General features: G+C 40.4%; 1 protein-coding gene across 2 annotated transcripts in view; it reads left to right on the plus strand.

The window, feature by feature from the left end:
* The window catches only part of LOC105221597 (inositol 1,4,5-trisphosphate receptor), a 27,057-nt gene extending 9,241 nt beyond the window's left edge, over positions 1-17,816 (plus strand). Inside the window, exons 2-25 of one of the 2 annotated variants that reach the window (XM_011198695.3) lie at positions 4,081-4,623; positions 5,299-5,369; positions 5,521-5,636; positions 6,312-7,065; positions 7,152-7,366; positions 7,495-7,968; positions 8,033-8,551; positions 8,607-8,782; positions 8,836-8,991; positions 9,070-9,223; positions 9,283-9,439; positions 9,678-9,698; positions 9,797-10,461; positions 10,782-10,917; positions 10,981-11,124; positions 11,342-11,565; positions 11,726-13,163; positions 13,231-14,642; positions 14,703-14,895; positions 14,969-15,091; positions 15,174-15,346; positions 15,406-15,570; positions 15,632-16,120; positions 16,190-17,816. In XM_011198695.3, coding sequence (XP_011196997.2) covers positions 4,523-4,623; positions 5,299-5,369; positions 5,521-5,636; positions 6,312-7,065; positions 7,152-7,366; positions 7,495-7,968; positions 8,033-8,551; positions 8,607-8,782; positions 8,836-8,991; positions 9,070-9,223; positions 9,283-9,439; positions 9,678-9,698; positions 9,797-10,461; positions 10,782-10,917; positions 10,981-11,124; positions 11,342-11,565; positions 11,726-13,163; positions 13,231-14,642; positions 14,703-14,895; positions 14,969-15,091; positions 15,174-15,346; positions 15,406-15,570; positions 15,632-16,120; positions 16,190-16,783 — 8,670 coding nt within the window. In that variant the 5' untranslated portion in view covers positions 4,081-4,522 and the 3' untranslated portion in view covers positions 16,784-17,816. The remainder of the gene's footprint in view (positions 1-4,080; positions 4,624-5,298; positions 5,370-5,520; positions 5,637-6,311; positions 7,066-7,151; positions 7,367-7,494; positions 7,969-8,032; positions 8,552-8,606; positions 8,783-8,835; positions 8,992-9,069; positions 9,224-9,282; positions 9,440-9,677; positions 9,699-9,796; positions 10,462-10,781; positions 10,918-10,980; positions 11,125-11,341; positions 11,566-11,725; positions 13,164-13,230; positions 14,643-14,702; positions 14,896-14,968; positions 15,092-15,173; positions 15,347-15,405; positions 15,571-15,631; positions 16,121-16,189) is intronic. The other variant, XM_011198696.3, reaches the window with a different exon arrangement.
* The last annotated feature ends 1,125 nt before the right edge of the window (positions 17,817-18,941 follow it).

Raw genomic sequence — 18,941 nt, forward strand, 5'->3', positions numbered from 1 at the left:
GCAAATGAGGCCGTTGGCATCTGAGTGCACACTAAACCCCCAACAAACGTTTATAAGCCAAAAATTTCTTAAGCCAACAGGCTTTTAGTGTATTCTAGCCGCAGTCAGGAAGTCAATGTGGCAAGAACTCACAATGCTCTTGCGCCGCCTCGTGCTTTTGAGTGAAATTCTAAATGATTTCTACTCAATAACGCTTTTTCACAGCTTTTCCAGTGGCTTTGGCTCTGGCTGGTTTTCATACGCATACGTTGCCCAGTTGAGGGGCCTCATTTTCATTTCAGTTCGAGTCGGAAGCGGACGCGCAACACCTATCGCACTCGCTCGCACACACACAGACACACAAAACACACACTCCAACACCTCAAGAGGGTGCGCGCGCGAGTGAGTGGGTCAATTTGATGTTTGGCGTTTAGACGCAGCGCAATGATGATTTTTGTTTCTTTTAAACAACACAATTAAAAATTATTTCGCGCATCGTTTGCTTGCTTACTTTTGATGAGTGCGGTAGTGTAATTTCGCGGTCGAATATTTGTTTATTTCAACGCCTCGCTACAGAAACCGAAACGTACGTCGTGTCGGGCAAACGTGTGGAGTAGCATCACAGCAGCATCATTTAATAGACCTGGTAAATCTTTCGCAACACATTTTGAGTGAAGATTTCAAAATTCGAGTGTCCATAGATGAAGAGTGTAAAAATCGCACAAAAAGGAAAATTTGCTAATATTATGTAAAAAATTATTATAAGAACTAATTAAAGTTGTTGCAACAAAAACTAATTTTTACCATTGAGTGTGCCATCCTGCTGCAGGAGGTCAGCATGTGCTGTATATGTGAATAAAATGGTTTAAAATTGTATCATTGAAAGCAAAGTATTTTCGGGGCTGTGTTCCAAATGTATCATTTTAGAATTGTGTACTCATACACACATATACAGAATCCCAAATTCCAGCCTACATGGCACCTCCGAACGTGTTAAGTGCTATAAATCAATCAGAAGCAATTAATTTTCAATAAATGATATTACCCATGAAATTCGCGATGATCAAAGGTGAAATCTGTGTGCATGTGCATGGGTGTGTGCGTCTCCGTGGCTCACTAAAATCGTGTGCATCTCTTCCAGTTTCTTTGTATAATACATATATACATATTGATATGATTGTGAAGAAATTTGTGTTGAAACTATAAGCCAATTAATGGTTAATCAAGTTTAATTGAATTTGAAATAAATTCATTTTATGTCTTTTTAATGCAAATTGTTTATTTCCCAAGCAACATGATAGTATGTACATATATGTAAATATGTATGTGTCTAAGTGTAATGTATTACTTGTAAAATGCTGTTTACGGCCCTATATACAAAAGTACAAGTTTTATATGGGAACACCTAAATAAGTATGTATAAGTAATCGAACATATGTATATATAGATCAACATACACTAAGCAACAGAAATGTGTTTACAAATAATGTCTCCCAATGCCAATATTTGAATTAAATAAATATTTTTGTTTCGACGCTACAATTATACAAATCATAAATAAATAATCATCAACCGAAATCGTCCTGTTGAAATCACTAAGCACTTAGACAATTGATTGCCGTAGAGAAGCAAAAGACGATGAATCATTTGCCTGTAAGCTCCGTTCGCTATATACCAGGTTTGAACAAGTATCAACTCATGCAACCTTCTAGGCCGTGTTTTATTCTGGAAGCTATGGGGGTACTTTGGACTGAGTAGGCAATTGAAAAGTAAAGTCCTCTCTCGACGAACCAAAATCAAATTCTACAAGTCGCTCATTATTCCCGTCCTGATGTATGGCGCCGAAGCGTGGACGATGACAACATCCGATGGGGTTTTCGAGAGAAAGGTTTTGCGTAAGATTTATGGTCCTCTTAACATTGGCAACGGTTTGAAGTAGGACGACCTCCACTCCGGTGGAAAGACCAAGCGCAAAGTGACCTGGCTTCACTTGGTGTTTCCAGATGGCGCCAAAAAGCAAAAAGGAGGAATGAGTGGCGCGCTCTGGTGGATTCGGCTAAAATCGCTTAAATCGGTTCCTACGCCAAATATATATATACATATATATATGCGAACAAAACTCTCAGATCTCTTACTGGTGCTGTCAAAGTTGAAAATTGTGAAGCAAAGTACCTCTTATCGTTACATCCACCCAGACAACTCAATAAATTTTTAAATATAACCAGGAATTTGGGTGTATCTTTTTATACAAAATACTTTGATACATATTTCCGTCGTTGACTGTCACTTATTCGGATGCTGCATGGAATTTGGCTGCTCGGCACTCCGTTTGCTCGTCGTTGTTGTCGTTAATGTTGTTTTTATTCTTGCTACAATGACAATACAGTTTCACGTTGTATCTTTCGTATATGTGGGGTGGTAATCTGCGCCAGCAAACCCCTAAAATTATCCAGCTTGGCGCGTGACAGCGACTCCCTATCTCACCGTTCCCTCCCAATATTTATTTGCTGAGTTGAGCTCATACTCCCGCCGGATATGCCTTTTTATGTTTACCTCCTGTTCATATACCCATCCAGGCAGCCAACAACATTCTGCTTTCGCCGCGCTTTCGTTACTTTCCTTTAAAATTCCAGCATACATATTTACACTTTGACCTAAAAACAGTCAAACAAACAAATATGTGTGTGAGTTTTAATATTTTAGAAATATTTTTTGTTTATGCCATCGTGGTTGAGGTTTGTGGCAAGAACAAAAATAAAATGTAAAAAAGTTATATTTTTTTGTGGAAACTTTTATTGAAACTATTTCGTGGTGTGTTGTTTAATGTGGAATGTGGTGTAACAAATACGTATTGTACGCAAGTAACCGACAGTATACTGAAAATAAATAAATGAAAATTTACTTTTTCTATTTAACACATTTTAATGCATAACTAATGGAAGAAAATTGTGTTAAAGTATTTATAAGTGCGTGCTCAACTTACAAATGAAAGTAATTTCCGCAACATTTGCGTTTTCTTCAGCACATCCTTTGTGGGCTCTAGCTCTTACATAGTTCTTCTCATTATGGTAATGTGCTTGCTACAAATCAAAGAACGAACGATGCTGCTCACGTTTGCCTTTCTCAACAATAATTTGATTGACATACGCAAAATTGAATTTTTTTCCCACCCACTTTTAGTTGCAAGCACTTTGTCGCGTATGCTCGAAAACTCCTACATAAATGTTTATTATATTTGTATGTAAGTGAGTCTTGATATACAGTGTGGAAAGGCACGTGTCATTTAGTTTTGACAGACGAGTGAAACTTGCGAAAATAGCTTTATTTTTAAGTACATAGTCATCACTCACTCGCTTGCGATAAAACTTCACTGAGTTTCAAACTAAGACACCGCCAGCATATGGGACAGAAGGAATACCGACGTGTTGGCTTGACCTTGGCAATTATCATAAGATGTAATTTGTCTAGATCGAGATACCTATAAAAGTCTTGCGCATGATTAAACATACATATCCAATATTTATGGAAGTAGAGTGCTTGCAATGCTTTCGAGCCGGTTACTTATATTCATTCTTTATTATTTAGGATAAATTAAGAGTATAATTAGTTTACTTTTAGCTAAGTTATGGTTTATTTTCTACGGTCTTGCTGCAGTATGCAATTAATTAATATTATAGATCATCTTTACGCTTCTTCTTATTTGATGAGCTGAAATAAGTACATATATATGTTTAAATGCAAACCATTGAAAATAATGGATTTTGTTGGGAAAGGCATCATTAGAGACATTTCAAATAAACTTCTCAGAAAGTCATCAATAAACCTAACATTTTCACATGTGACAATTTGAATTTAGCCAAATGAAAATCATAGTTCTGAAATTAGACTTTATTTCAAGTGTTTCAGGCAGTTGCTCGACCGAATCACTCAAATAAATGAGCCATTTTAACAGCAAGTAGTGAGTGAAACGAAAACTAGAACTGTATAAGTTTTGTACCTTGCTATACCTACACTTCTTCTATATTTCACAAAATTTCCCTACACTTACATACATATATATAGGCAATTTCACATACCTATGCGATTTATCTTTCTTTACAGCCAATTAAATTTGAATTTCCAAAGGCAAGTTTGCAAACTTAGTGCTTTTAGCAACTGCAGCAACAGTTGTTGCCATAACTTGAGGAATTCTGTTGCTTGTAAGACACACAAGCGCAAATACAAACACTAGCAAACATCTCGTCAACTACAGCATCGAGTACAACTTCCACTGCTACTATCATCCATTTCCACGCTTTTCCGCCTACCATTGCTTCTCTCTCATTTTCTGCGGTTTCGTCGGGGGCACACACACCAACAAACAAGCAAGCAAGCGCTCATACACTTTTGAAACACATATGTGATATTTAACGAGACGGTGAATAAGAGGGAGAAGAAGAAACAGGATATTCAAGAGGTGTAATTTCCACTTGCTTGCGAGACACAGTGTGCTCCAGATAGTGTCACTAGCGCTCACACCCCTGTTACGCCCACTTTCAACACAATGGGCGATAATATAATTGGCTCGGCAAGCTTCTTGCATTTGGGCGATATTGTGTCGCTCTATGCGGAGGGCAGTGTTTGCGGCTTCCTCAGCACACTCGGGTAAGTTAATGAATAGTTAATTTTTATATCCTCCTATAAATTAAGGTATTTACTATGCATACATACTAACCAAGCCACACACGGCTTTCTTACTCAAACCACCTATGTACAAATGTAATGTTGCATACATATTTACATATTCATGTATTTACTTATTACTTAGTTACTATACTCATATTATAAGCCATTCATTGCTCTGGCATTATGTTTACTGCTTATGCTATACTGTGATTGTGGACAATACAAATAAAGTCCAGTATGCATTTAATGGTTCGCGTGTTGGCTCAAAAAGAATTTTCATTCTGCTTAGGCCCATGCGACCATTCAAATGGCTTTTGCTTTTGTACGATTCTGCCTCCCACGGCGCCTATTGTGTTTATGAATTTTTATTACCCCCTCTAATTCACTAATTATCGTGTTGCTGTACGCCCGTCGTGTTATGTGATTAAGCGCTACAAATACTCTGTATTGGCTATTGACTAATTTCATATTTACTTTACACCATGCCACCGCTTCAACCCACGAACCGAACAATCAACCAAATGGCCATCAAACAAAACCGCCTGTTTTGTCCACGACCACTGTGCCCATGTGTGTTTGCGTCTGCCTGTGATAATGTCCTCCCAATCTAAACCCAACGACCTCCACTGCATTACCGCTAATTGCCCGAGTCAGCCTGGTCGATGATCGCACGGTGGTTTGCCCGGAGGCGGGCGATTTGAATTATCCGCCTAAGAAGTTCAGAGGTGAGTGCAATGTTGCTTTTAAGTTTTTGTTTTAGATTTGCACTTTTAAACCATCTCAGGGGAGGTGGCCATTTCGCCACCCGCTCTTTGGCACGCTGGCTATTTGCCCGCGTTGTATGCTTTCACTCATTGTTTTATGGCATTTTTGCAGATTGTCTCATAAAGGTTTGTCCCATGAACCGTTATTCTGCACAAAAGCAATTCTGGAAAGCCGCCAAGCAGTCTGCCAGCTCCAATACAGACACGAATCTCTTGAAGCGTTTGCATGTGAGTAGCGCTATTTGAAATATTTTGTATATATCAATTTTTATATCTACCCAAGTTTTTAACAGTACAGGGACTGACAGTAGAAATAACGGCCGGATAACTTTGTTTAAAGACCAATCTATTTATGGGGCTATCTAGATCGAGCATTGAATTATTATTATTAATTATGTCTTATGTCTATGCATGAAATAACTTAGACTGCTAACAAGGACCCATATAAATCCATAAAAGATCATTTTTAATTATGAGTGGGATCTCTTCTAATTATATGTGGTATATCTAAACGCGACACCATTCTAGAATCGGTGTAGACCCTAGTTCGGGTGCCAATATGAACTCGAAGAGTATGGATTTCTTCGTCGAGGAATACGCAACGTCGTCGTTGCAGCAATATCAAACATCTCGGCGATGTAGGGCCAAATAATTCCGGATTTTTTTCTCTGCGTAATCCATATTCTGCACATTTACTTTCGAAAAATCCCGAACGATGATTTAGTACCCGGTACTGTAAAGTAAATTAGTTTACTCTCTCTACTCTACTATACATAACTTTTTCGCTCCGAGGGAAGTCATTTCGAAGTGAGGAATAACAATTGAATTTCTGAAGTCCCTACTATTTACATATCTTTACTCATATTGCACATAACAATTACATATGTATATATATTCCGATAGCATGCTGCGGAAATCGAAAAGAAACAAAATGATACCGAAAACAAGAAGCTGCTGGGTACCGTGGTGCAATATGGCAGCGTCGTGCAGCTCCTCCATCTCAAATCAAACAAATATCTAACCATGAACAAGCGATTACCCTCGCTACTTGAGAAAAATGCGATGCGAGTCTACTTGGACGCCAATGGTAATGAGGGTTCTTGGTTCTACATAATGCCTTTCTATAAGCTACGTTCCGCGGGCGATAATGTTGTGGTTGGCGACAAAGTCATATTGAATCCCGTAAATGCTGAGCAACAAAATCTACATGTAGCCTCCAATTACGAGTTACCGGACAACCCTGGCTGTAAGGAGGTAAATGTGCTCAATTCCTCCACCTCATGGAAGATCACGCTCTTCATGGAGCACAAAGAGAATCAAGAGCACATACTCAAGGGCGGTGATGTTGTGCGTTTGTTTCATGCCGAACAAGAGAAATTCCTCACCATGGACGAGTATAAAAAGCAACAGCATGTCTTCTTGCGTACGACGGGACGTACAAGCGCGACAGCGGCCACAAGTAGCAAGGCGCTGTGGGAGGTTGAGGTTGTACAACATGACTCATGTCGTGGCGGTGCTGGGCACTGGAACTCTTTGTACCGTTTTAAGCATTTAGCAACCGGTTACTACCTAGCCGCCGAGCTGGAATCGGTAGTCAGCACGACTTTGGTCCAATCTTTGGAAGGCAGTGGACTGGACACATCGCTAAAAGAGTCAGGTGTGTATGCGAGCAGCGTAATAAAATTAAATATTTCTTGTTCCAATTGAATTTACATAATTTATTTCCACCCAATTAACACACAGATAAGATCAAGTGCGAACGTTATCGCCTGGTGCCAGTGCCATATTCCACTGAAATCGCATCGGTATTCGAATTAGACCCCACAACGATGGCGCGCGCCGACAGTCTTGTGCCGCAATCGAGTTATGTGCGTTTGCGGCATTTGTGCTCGAACACTTGGGTGCACGCCACCTCCATACCCATTGACATAGACGATGACAAGCCGGTGATGTCAAAGGTACGTACACATACAGACAAGTATTGCATATAAATAGCACGCGTTATACCAGACAATTGAATTATAATTACAAAATCAAAGCGCTTTGCGGCAGACCTTGAACTCAATTTATTTGCAAATATTCGTAGGTCTGTTGTTCGCCCATCAAAGAGGATAAAGAAGCCTTCGCCCTCATACCGGTATCACCCGTGGAGGTGCGTGATTTGGACTTTGCAAACGATGCGTGCAAGGTGTTGGATACCGTTACAAGCAAGTTGGTGAATGGCAGCATATCCATAAATGAGCGACGCGCACTGATAGCGTTGCTGCAGGATATTGTCTTCTTTATTGCTGGCATGGAGAATGAACAGAACAAAGCGAAGGCATTGGAATTAACAATTAAGAGTCCAATACGAGATCGCCAAAAACTGCTACGCGAGCAATATATCCTCAAGCAGCTGTTTAAAATACTGCAGGGTCCATTCCAGGAGCATCCGAGCGGTGAAGCGCCTTTTCTGAGACTCGATGAACTGAGCGATCCGAAAAATAGTCCTTACAAGAATATATTCCGATTATGCTATCGCATACTGCGTCTCTCCCAACAGGACTACCGCAAGAATCAGGTGAGGCTAATAATATACATATATATGAAAATCGTTTTTTTTAATTTCTCCATGTCTTTCGCAGGAGTATATCGCCAAGCACTTTGGTCTCATGCAAAAGCAAATAGGCTATGATATCCTAGCTGAGGACACGATCACCGCACTGTTGCACAACAATCGAAAACTACTGGAGAAACACATAACCGCCGCGGAGATTGAGACCTTTGTAGGTCTGGTCCGCAAGAATATGCACAACTGGGATTCGCGCTTCCTCGACTACCTTTCCGATTTGTGTGTTTCGAATCGGAAAGCGATAGCTGTGACGCAGGAGCTCATTTGCAAGAGTGTTCTCAGCTCAAAGAACTCGGATATCCTTATCGAGACACAGATCAAACATTTCAAAGCACCTGTGTTCGATGTGTACCCCAACTCCTCCGCGGATTCCTATTCGCTGAGCACATTAACGGAGGTATTAGACGACGAGGAGAAGTCCGATTTGATCTCTAATTCAACAACAACGACCAGTTGGGATACGACAAGTCTGAATGACGCACCGGAGATTGAGGAAAAATATGAAATACATTTGAAATGGCGCGGTCAACCAGTAAGTGCGATTACAAAATGAAAATCGGTATAAACTAATTGCGTCCGTTTTGTAGAACTCACGTTCCATGGGCGACTTGGCCGATTGTGCTGCCCAAGGCAAAGAGGAGGAGGCTGCCATACTCAATTACTATCGCCATCAATTGAATCTCTTTTCGAACATGTGTTTGAATCGCCAGTACTTGGCGTTGAACATTTTATCTCCGCATCTGGATATCGATTTGATACTCAAGTAAATTCACTCACATATATCACTATTTTTACTATGGCTTTTGAATATTCCAGATGCATGTCCGATGAAACAATGCCGTATGAGCTGCGCGCTTCATTCTGTCGTCTAATGCTGCATTTGCATGTCGATCGTGATCCACAAGAACCTGTGACACCGGTTAAGTATGCGCGTCTCTGGAGCGAAATACCATCAAAGATGTCGATACTAGAGTAAGTGGAAATGATTGTGTCTCAAATTTTATTTGAGTGCTGTAATTTATTAATTTTAATTTTTATTTTTTAATGCAGCTACGATGGCAAGAACCAGCAACCAGATCATAATAAAGAAGCTGTGCGCGCTAAATTCAACACGACAATCGCCTTTGTAGAAAATTATCTCTGCAACGTGGCCACCAAGGTGTGGCTATTCACCGACCAGGAGCAAAATAAACTAACGTTTGAGGTTAGGTTTTCTATTTTCACATTATTGCATCCTATGTTGAGGTGTATAATGTTTTTCAGGTGGTAAAATTGGCACGCGATCTCATCTACTTCGGCTTCTACAGCTTTAGCGATCTGCTGCGCCTGACCAAAACTCTGCTCTGCATTTTGGATTGTGTGTCGGAAACTGGCATGGACGGCGCAATACCTGGGCGCTTTGTTAATACGGATATGGACTGTAAGTTGATCAAATATTGTCACAGTGAATATATTCACATATATTTAGCGGCGGAATTTTTGCTTGAGTTATGTTTTCGAAAGTTCGTTTTCAAATTGTTTACCAGTTTGTTGTTTTTTCTTATCGCCTGCTTAAAATTGCATTACATTTTTGCTTACCATTTTGATAAATTGAATTTTCGGCTTTCTTCTCTTGCAACAAATTGAAATTGATTATAAAAAAATATAAAATTGAGCAGCGCAACCAGAAGAGGAAACGGGTAAGTTTGTGTTATTATACCCGTTATCCGCGTACTATTTTGTTAAATTATTTGGCTGCACTAACGCAAGCGCCACTAACAACTGTCTTCCCCTACAGCGGAAGGCGGCGTTCTTCGTTCCATCGGTGACATGAACACGGTTATGACGTCGCTGGCGCTCGGCTCCGTTGGTCAAGCGATCGCATCGCCCGCCTCGCTAGCACTGCAACATCGCAAGTCCGTTTCCCAGATGATGAAGGAGTATCCCCTGGTCATGGATACCAAGTTGAAGATAATTGAGATTCTACAATTCATACTGGACGTACGTTTGGATTATAGAATCAGTTGCCTCCTATCGATATTCAAGCGCGAATTTGATGAGACCGAGTTAAGCGCAGCCGCGGCAGCAGCAGCAGCAGCAGCTGCGGCGGCCAATACAACTGGCACAGCCGATGGTTCGCCCAATGATGGCAATGTGAGTAGTGGCGAGATAAGTAGCAAGAATGCGGCGCTGATGGAGGCTGCGGCGGCAGCTGCTGCTGCGCTAAGTACACGTCAGAAGAATATCGATTTGGAGTCAATTGGTGTGCAGGCGGAGGACATTTTCGACTGCGATAGTGGTGATGCGTCGAATTTGGATTTGGATGGCCAGGGTGGGCGCACTTTTCTGCGCGTCCTACTCCATCTCATCATGCACGACTATCCGTCGTTGGTATCCGGCGCGCTACATCTGCTCTTCAGACATTTCAGTCAGCGACAGGAGGTGTTACAGGCTTTCAGACAGGTAAGTACCAATGCTGGGAACGATCTGTTGATTATGTTTCTTATTAACATTTTAACAATATTTTTTGTACATTTTGCTTTCTCAAATGTTGACTAACCGCAATTTTCTTTTGAAACTATAACGTGGCTTATAATTTTTTATCCGTTTCATTACCACCCGTAACCCCATCCACAATCCACTCTAACCGTGCGCTAGCCAAAATGGGATCATATCGTTAGTACAGTCATTTTTTGTTTTTAATTTACCTAATCATATTTATTAACACACCATGTAGACAAACAGAACTTGAACACGTAGCTAAAATGAAACTCTCTCTATAGGTGCAATTGCTTGTGTCCGACAGTGATGTAGAGTCGTATAAGCAAATTAAAAAGGACTTGGACATCCTGCGGCAAAGTGTCGAAAAGTCCGAGCTGTGGGTCTATAAGCCGAAAACCACAGATGAGTTTAATGCTAGTAAGTGTCGCCATAAAGGTGGGAGTAAAAAGTACTAATTCGTTTAACCTTCACCTATTTCAGCTGCTGAGCGCTCATCCGACCCGGCTATCGATGTCTCCAACTTGAGTAATGAATATCGTGCTTCATTGTCAAATGAGCAGTTAAATGAGTACAAAAAGGTTAAAGAGATACTCATACGTATGAATAAGTTTTGCGTCACCACGGGTATGTATTTCAGTTTCGAAAAATCGGCCATCCTTTCTTTAATATCAAATTTCGCTGCACAAATTTATTATAATAATACTTTTGTCGATTTATTTTTGCTCACCCTTTGCACAATCTGGATAAATTGAGTTATTTCGACGTCATTTACTAAGATTCCTATTTTTATAAACCTCATCACCACCACTTTTTAATCTTACTGTTATTTTCATAACCTCAGGTCCCAACGTCAAACCGCGCAAACACGAACAACGCCTACTCCGCAACGTTGGTGTGCACACAGTTATTCTCGATCTACTGCAGAATCCGTATGATGAAAAGGACGATGTGCTCATGAAGGAGCTGATGTGTTTGGCGCATGAGTTTCTGCAGAATTTCTGCTTGGGAAATCAACAGAATCAAGTGTTGTTGCACAATCAGTTAGATTTGTTCCTCAATCCAGGCGTGAGTAGAGAGTATCTTCATTTCCTTTTTTTGTAGACTCAATTAAAATCAAAATTATTAAATTATGCTTCAATATACCAAACCAATATTTACTTGAGGTTAATTGAATTCCATTAATGGCATAATTATCTTGAGTTCAACCATTTTTAATTCATTCCAGATACTGGAGGCCAAGACCGTCTGCGCAATCTTTAAGGATAATCTCGCGCTTTGCAATGAGGTGACCGACAAGGTAGTACAACATTTCGTGCATTGCATTGAGATCCATGGCCGCCATGTTGTGTATTTGCAATTCCTTCAAACAATCGTCAAAGCTGAGAACCAATTCATTCGTAAATGTCAGGACATGGTTATGCAAGAGCTAATTAACGCCGGTGAAGATGTGCTCGTCTTCTACAACGACAAAAGCTCCTTCAATCAATTCGTCACCATGATGCAGAGTGAAAAGTCACCACTTAGCGACTCGAGTCCGCTGCGCTATCATGTGGAGCTTGTTAAGTTGCTCGCCTGTTGTACCATGGGCAAGAATGTCTACACAGAAATTAAATGCAACAATTTGCTCTCGCTGGACGATATAGTAACGATTATTTGTAATCCTGCTTGCGTGCCGGAGGTGAAGGAAGCCTATGTTGACTTCCTCAATCATTGTTATATAGACACCGAGGTGGAGGTTAAGGAGATTTATTCTTCGAGTCACATGTGGAATTTGTTTGAGAAGTCTTTTCTGGTCGATATTAACCAACTGATTGCCATCGGCGCCAACGCCGATAAGACACTGCTTAATTATGTGTTGAGTGGTGTGACGAATGTGTTGAATACCTTCTTCTCCAGCCCCTTCTCCGATCAGAGCACCATCGTGCAAACGCGTCAGATGATTTTCGTTCAGATACTGCAAGCCACCTATCGCTTAACACAGTGTAAGTGGCTGTCACTGGCCGATCGCTTTAATGTCGAGAACTGCGTTCGTACGTTGGCTGAGTCGGCGAAGACGCGTAACATTGCGATTCCGCTCGACTTGGAGCAACAGGTGGTGTCGATGTCTAGCAAAACAGCCTTGCTAACGCGTCAGACCACCAAATGGCTTTTGGCCTCGAAGCAGCCAAAGTATGAGACGCAGCTCTCGGCAAATTTAATGCGTTTAGACCGTTCGATCATAGAGGGCTTGCAAGATATTGTGTCGCTGTTGGAAGATCAGCTGAAGCCGGTGGTGGAGGCGGAGTTGTCGTTGTTGGTCGACATTCTGTACAGATCGGAGTTACTTTTTCCGCCCGGCACCGAGGCCCGCAAAAGTTGCGAAAGCGGCGGTTTTATTAGAAAGCTAATCAAACACACTGAGAAGCTGCTGGAGGAGAAGGAAGAAAAACTATGTGTAAAGGTGTTGCGTACTCTGCGCGAAATGATGGCAATCGATGTGAATTATGGCGACAAAGGAGATGCGCTGCGCAACACTCTGCTAATGCGGTACTTTGATCGGAAGGGGGGCGGCGGAAGCGGTATAATTATAAGCGGTGTTAGCGGAGGTGGCGCTAGTGGTATAATGGTTGGAAGCGTAGCCGATAGCGGTGGAATCGGTGGGATGGGGCAAAAGACAATTGAAGGTTTGTTGCAATTAGTTAATTCCCAATCCCGTTATTTCTGTATATTTATTGAATTTTAACTATTCAGGCAAGTTAGATGGTACTGATGCTAGTCTACTAGAGCAACAGAAACGTGTTCATCTCGTAACTCACGGCCCGGGTGCCAAGTATCTCCAGCGAGCTGGTAAAACCTTACATGAAGTACAAAATCATTTGGATCGTGAAGGCGCCTCTGACTTGGTCATTGAACTCGTTATAAAGTCCGTACACTCTCCCTCAATTTTCGTGGAAGCGGTTGAACTGGGCATTGCTCTACTCGAAGGCGGCAACCCTATCATACAAAAGGGAATGTATCAAAAATTTCTCAGTGGCGACTTCAATCAAGCATTCTACAAAGTTTTCTTCGAGAAAATGAAGGACTCCCAACAGGAAATAAAGTCAACTGTGACGGTTAACACCTCAGATATTGCGGCCAAGGCTCACGAAAGCAAGCAGGATGTTAATTTGGAGCTGGATAAAATTGCTCGTAAGCATGGCGTCAAAAGTAATGGCGTTGTCATCACCGATGAGCTAAAGAAGGAATTGCACAATGCGGGTCTTGCAACAGCTCGCGCTTACGGCAATGCACGAAGCATTCATCCGGGCGATGAAAACTCTGCCATTAGCATTAATAGCCCATTAGAAGACATACTCGCCGAGAAGCTGGAGAAGAACAAAGACAGCAAGGACGATCGCAATAAGATTTCGAATAAAGTGTTGGTGATGCAACCCATTCTGCGTTTCCTGCAGTTACTCTGCGAGAATCATAATCCCGATCTGCAGAATTTACTTCGCAATCAAAACAACAAAACCAACTATAACCTCGTCTCCGAAACCCTAATGTTTCTGGATTGTATTTGTGGTTCAACGACAGGTGGGTTGGGCTTACTGGGACTATACATTAACGAAAACAATGTCGCACTCATCAACCAAACTTTGGAAACACTAACCGAATACTGTCAGGGACCCTGTCATGAAAATCAAAATTGCATAGCGACACATGAGTCCAACGGTCTAGACATTATAACAGCACTAATACTTAACAATATCAATCCTCTCGGTGAAAACCGCATGGATCTCGTCTTGGAGCTTAAGAACAACGCCTCCAAACTGTTGTTGGCCATTATGGAAAGCCGAGGCGACAGTGAGAACGCCGAACGTATTTTATACAATATGAATCCGAAACAACTAGTAGAGGTAGCCTGTAAGGCCTACCACCAGGAGGAGATGATCGACGAGAATGATGATCATGATGGCGGCGACGCCGAAGCGGATGACGAGGTTTCGGTGAGTCCACGTGAAGTGGGCCACAACATTTACATTCTTTGTCACCAGTTGGCGCAGCACAACAAGGAGCTGGCGGCGCTGCTAAAGGCGTGTGAAGATCCACAAGCAACCAACTTTGATGCGAAAATGAGCCAGGCGTTAATGTATTATGCGACGCACACAGCACAAATTGAGGTGAGCGATAACTAACGAAAATTGTTGCAGTCTTTGTATTTATTGTTTTTTACTTTGAAGATCGTACGTAACGACCGTACTTTGGAGCAAATCGTTTTTCCGATACCCGAAATATGCGAATACTTGACGACAGACACGAAAATCAAAATACTGAACACAGCTGAACGCGATGATCAGGGCTCGAAGGTGGCGGACTTCTTTGACAAGGCCGAGGAGATGTTCAATGAAATGAAGTGGCAAAAGAAGTTGAGAGGTGAGTCCACTAGAATTTTTAAGAGGTCTATTGACGTCTTGAGTTTAAATATTTACAATTTTCTTCTCTATAGGACAACCGTTCCTTTTTTGGGTCAGCAGTTATATGTCACTATGGAGCAATATTCTTTTCAATTGTGTGGTTGTCATTAATCTGATTGTGGCATTCTTCTATCCTTTCGATAATACGGTACCGGGTAGGTGTACTCTGAATCCTCTCTAAACCACGCAGTACAATGAATTTTCTTTTCTAAATTTTAAATTTTCTCTCCTGCGCAGAGCTCAGTTCCCATATTTCTTTACTCTTCTGGGCCATTCTGCTATTCTCACTGGCTATTGTTGTGACGCTTCCACGTGAATCAGGCATTCGTACTTTAATCGGCTCGGTGATTTTACGTTCCATCTTTCTAATTGGTCCAGAGTCGACGCTCTGCCTGTTGGGAGTTGTGACGGTAAGCTTCAGGTGATTGAAATACCAGTTTCAAAATTCATATTCCCATCTTCCTCACAGGTGACGTTAAAGAGCGTGCATATCGTGAGTATCATGGGCAATAACGGCACACTGGAGAAGAATTTCTTCAAGATAATCACAGACATGCAACTACTCTATCACTGCATATACATGTTCTTCTGCTTTTGTGGACTGATCTTCCATCCCTTCTTCTACTCGCTACTGGTGCGTATAAAACAAATAATTATTTCCTGAACATATTTTACGCGTTCCTTTTCCTCCACAGTTGTTTGACGTTGTATATCGCGAAGAAACTCTGGTGAATGTCATACGCTCCGTCACACGCAACGGGCGCTCGATCGTTTTAACAGCAGTCCTAGCTCTTATTTTGGTTTACCTATTCTCCATCATTGGTTATATGTTCTTTAAGGACGACTTCCTTGTCGAGGTGGATGCTGATGACGGGCAGGCGAGTTCAACGCCGCCATCACTGCCAGATATTACCATATCGATGGCAGCAAATAACGCGGAGAACACTTGTAGCGCGCCAGATGCCTTTAACAAAGGAGTATTTTGCGCCGGAGGCGGCAATGGTGGTGGCGATGCTAGTCCTACTGCCACCGCTGCCAATGGCGGTTGCGGCGGCGGCGGCGGCGGCGCCGATGCAAAGGAACGTTCTTGTGACTCTTTAGTTATGTGTATTGTGACCACATTAAACCAGGGTCTGCGAAATGGTGGCGGTATTGGCGATATACTACGCGCGCCGTCCAGCAAGGTGAGTGACTTGAAATAAATACAACAGACCTGATATTAATTTGAATCTCCGAACTCTCCTGACCCACAGGAAAGTCTATTCGCCGCACGTGTCATTTACGATTTGCTCTTCTTCTTCATCGTCATCATTATCGTGTTGAACTTGATTTTTGGTGTCATCATCGACACCTTTGCCGATTTGAGAAGTGAGAAGCAGCAAAAGGAGCTCATCCTTAAGAACACCTGCTTTGTGTGCGGCCTTAATCGCTCGGCGTTTGATAACAAAACCGTCAGCTTTGAAGAGCACATCAAAAGCGAACACAATATGTGGCATTATTTGTACTTTATCGTGTTGGTGAAAGTGAAGGATCCCACTGAGTTCACTGGACCCGAGAGTTACGTATACGCCATGGTGAAAGCAGGCATATTGGACTGGTTCCCACGCCTACGCGCCATGTCGCTGGCCGCTGTCGATGCCGACGGTGAGCAAATCGAGTTGCGCAGCATGCGGGATCAGGTATTCGAGTTGCAGTTACTCATAACGGGCTTGTCACAACAGTTGCACGAACTGAAGGATCACATGACCGAACAGCGCAAACAAAAGCAACGCTTGGGATTACTTAACACAGCGCCAAGCAATCTATTGGCTTGCTATCAAATACGCGATGCGAATAGCTTGTCCTGAAATGTGCCAGCAGCAGTTAGCGGAATATGAGCCAAGCAATAATAAAGTGTTAACGAGTTAAGCAATAACAAAGTGTTAACGAGTTAAGCAATAACAAAGTGGAAATGTTAATGTAGCATTTGACAAGGTTTCTCATTTTATTTTTATTCTTATATTTTTAATTCATTTAATAACTCTAGTTCGGTAATAATAGTGGCAGTTAGTGCAGCTGTATAGAATGCGTGGAGCATTAAATCAAATTTCGGATATAATTTAGCTCGGAAACAGAAAACTATTTGAAAAATATAAAAAAAAAAAAATAATTGTATGTCATAATAAGTATGTATGTTAACTTAGTGCAAAGTTGTATCTATTTCATTTACACCAAAACATACAAAATTGCATATTACCTCCTCGAATCATAGATATACGAGTATACGAACGAATACGAATCATACAACTGCACTATATTTAAGTAAACTGTTTTCAAATTTATATCCACTGCGCCTAAAAAATTTAAAATTAAATTTGTATAATACTATAGTAGTTATCTATTTTCTTCAATTGCTTACTTACTCTCTTCTGTCTCGAACCTATTGTGGGAATTATTTATATTTGCTCGATTACTCTTTCTGGCACTTTTGTGACTTTCTACCTACATATACTTTATATTTTATATACGAACTTTGACCTACACATTTTCTTGCATATTAACCTTCACATTACATACAAACATATGCAATACAAATAGACATACATTCGTACATTTGCTGAGTTATAAACTATTTACAAATAAGCCAATAATATTTACTAAAAACATGATGTACTACCAATAATATACAATCTCAACACTAATATAATCAAATATATATGTAAATACTTTAAGGTGAAAACTCTCTACAAAATGTGATCTTTTCGATTTTTACTTAAATTTTTCAACTATCACACTACGTGTCCTTTCCACTCTCTACTCAAGTGTATTCAAACTAACAGCTGTGGTTTCTATTGTACTTTTTATTTTATTTACATACATTTCTAACTAAATACAATACAATATATGTACATACATATATTAGTAGTTTTGACAAATTTTCGAAATATGTACTTTAATTAAAAATAATTAAAAACTAAAATTGTAGTTTAGTGTAAACTTATGGAGACTAATTTTTAGCTCAATTATTATTAATGCTATTCATTATACGACTTAAATAAATTTATTGAAAATGTAATAAACACACATACATACATATATTTTGAATTATAATGAATGTGCAGTTACGGAATTCTATAGAAAACTTTAATAAAATTGTAGTCAAAAATATGAAAAGAAAATGTTTGTATTGTTTTATTAATTTAGCTGTCAGCGTTAATGAGATATAGCTTTTTTTTAGATAGCCTATTAATTGAGTCAATTAGCATTTTGTACGACTTTCATAACGGCACTGTGGTTTTGAATAAACAAAGGTCATTGTTCATCGTGACAATTACGATGTTTGATATTTCTTTTCACTAAGTGCAAAATGCCTTTACTGAGATTTGCACTTAAGGTCCACGTAATGCGACCTTATTCGACTACATACTTAGTCCAAAGTAATGTCTGTGAAGTAACTAAAAAGAATTACATCCAAGATTACCATTGAACTTATAATGTCGTTTCGCTTGAAACTCGATATTTCTGAAGATGTTTGAAGTTCGGATATTGTGAATCAACTATTGGCGGTAGTTACACACATCGTATGACGAGGTGTTAAATTAAATTTCCAATCTCACTAATTAATAGAGATCATATTTGAGTCCATATTCAGAATTTATTTTCTGCTTCAGACCTACCGGCTGCCAAATAAAGCACAATTTAGTGTTTGTCATTGAACACAAATAAATTTAGGAAGTCCGCAAATAATACCTAATTCCCTCTTCTTATATTTTTTCCATACATTTTAATAATTATAACGGTACAAATAATATACAAAAAATCGGTTTGTATTAACACTTATTGTTATGCAATGCGGAAGATGGTTATTTAATAGAGAGTGGGCCAAGTACTCTGTTGCATATATAATCTTATGTATATAAATATATTTGCATTTAATTCAGTTATTGGGTTAAACCATCTCAATAAGTACGCTAGCATCACTTTGCACTCAATGAAATTCCAGCAAATTGGGCTACCACTGGCGCC

This window comes from Zeugodacus cucurbitae, chromosome 2, assembly GCF_028554725.1.
Source record: "Zeugodacus cucurbitae isolate PBARC_wt_2022May chromosome 2, idZeuCucr1.2, whole genome shotgun sequence".
NCBI lineage: Eukaryota > Metazoa > Arthropoda > Insecta > Diptera > Tephritidae > Zeugodacus > Zeugodacus cucurbitae.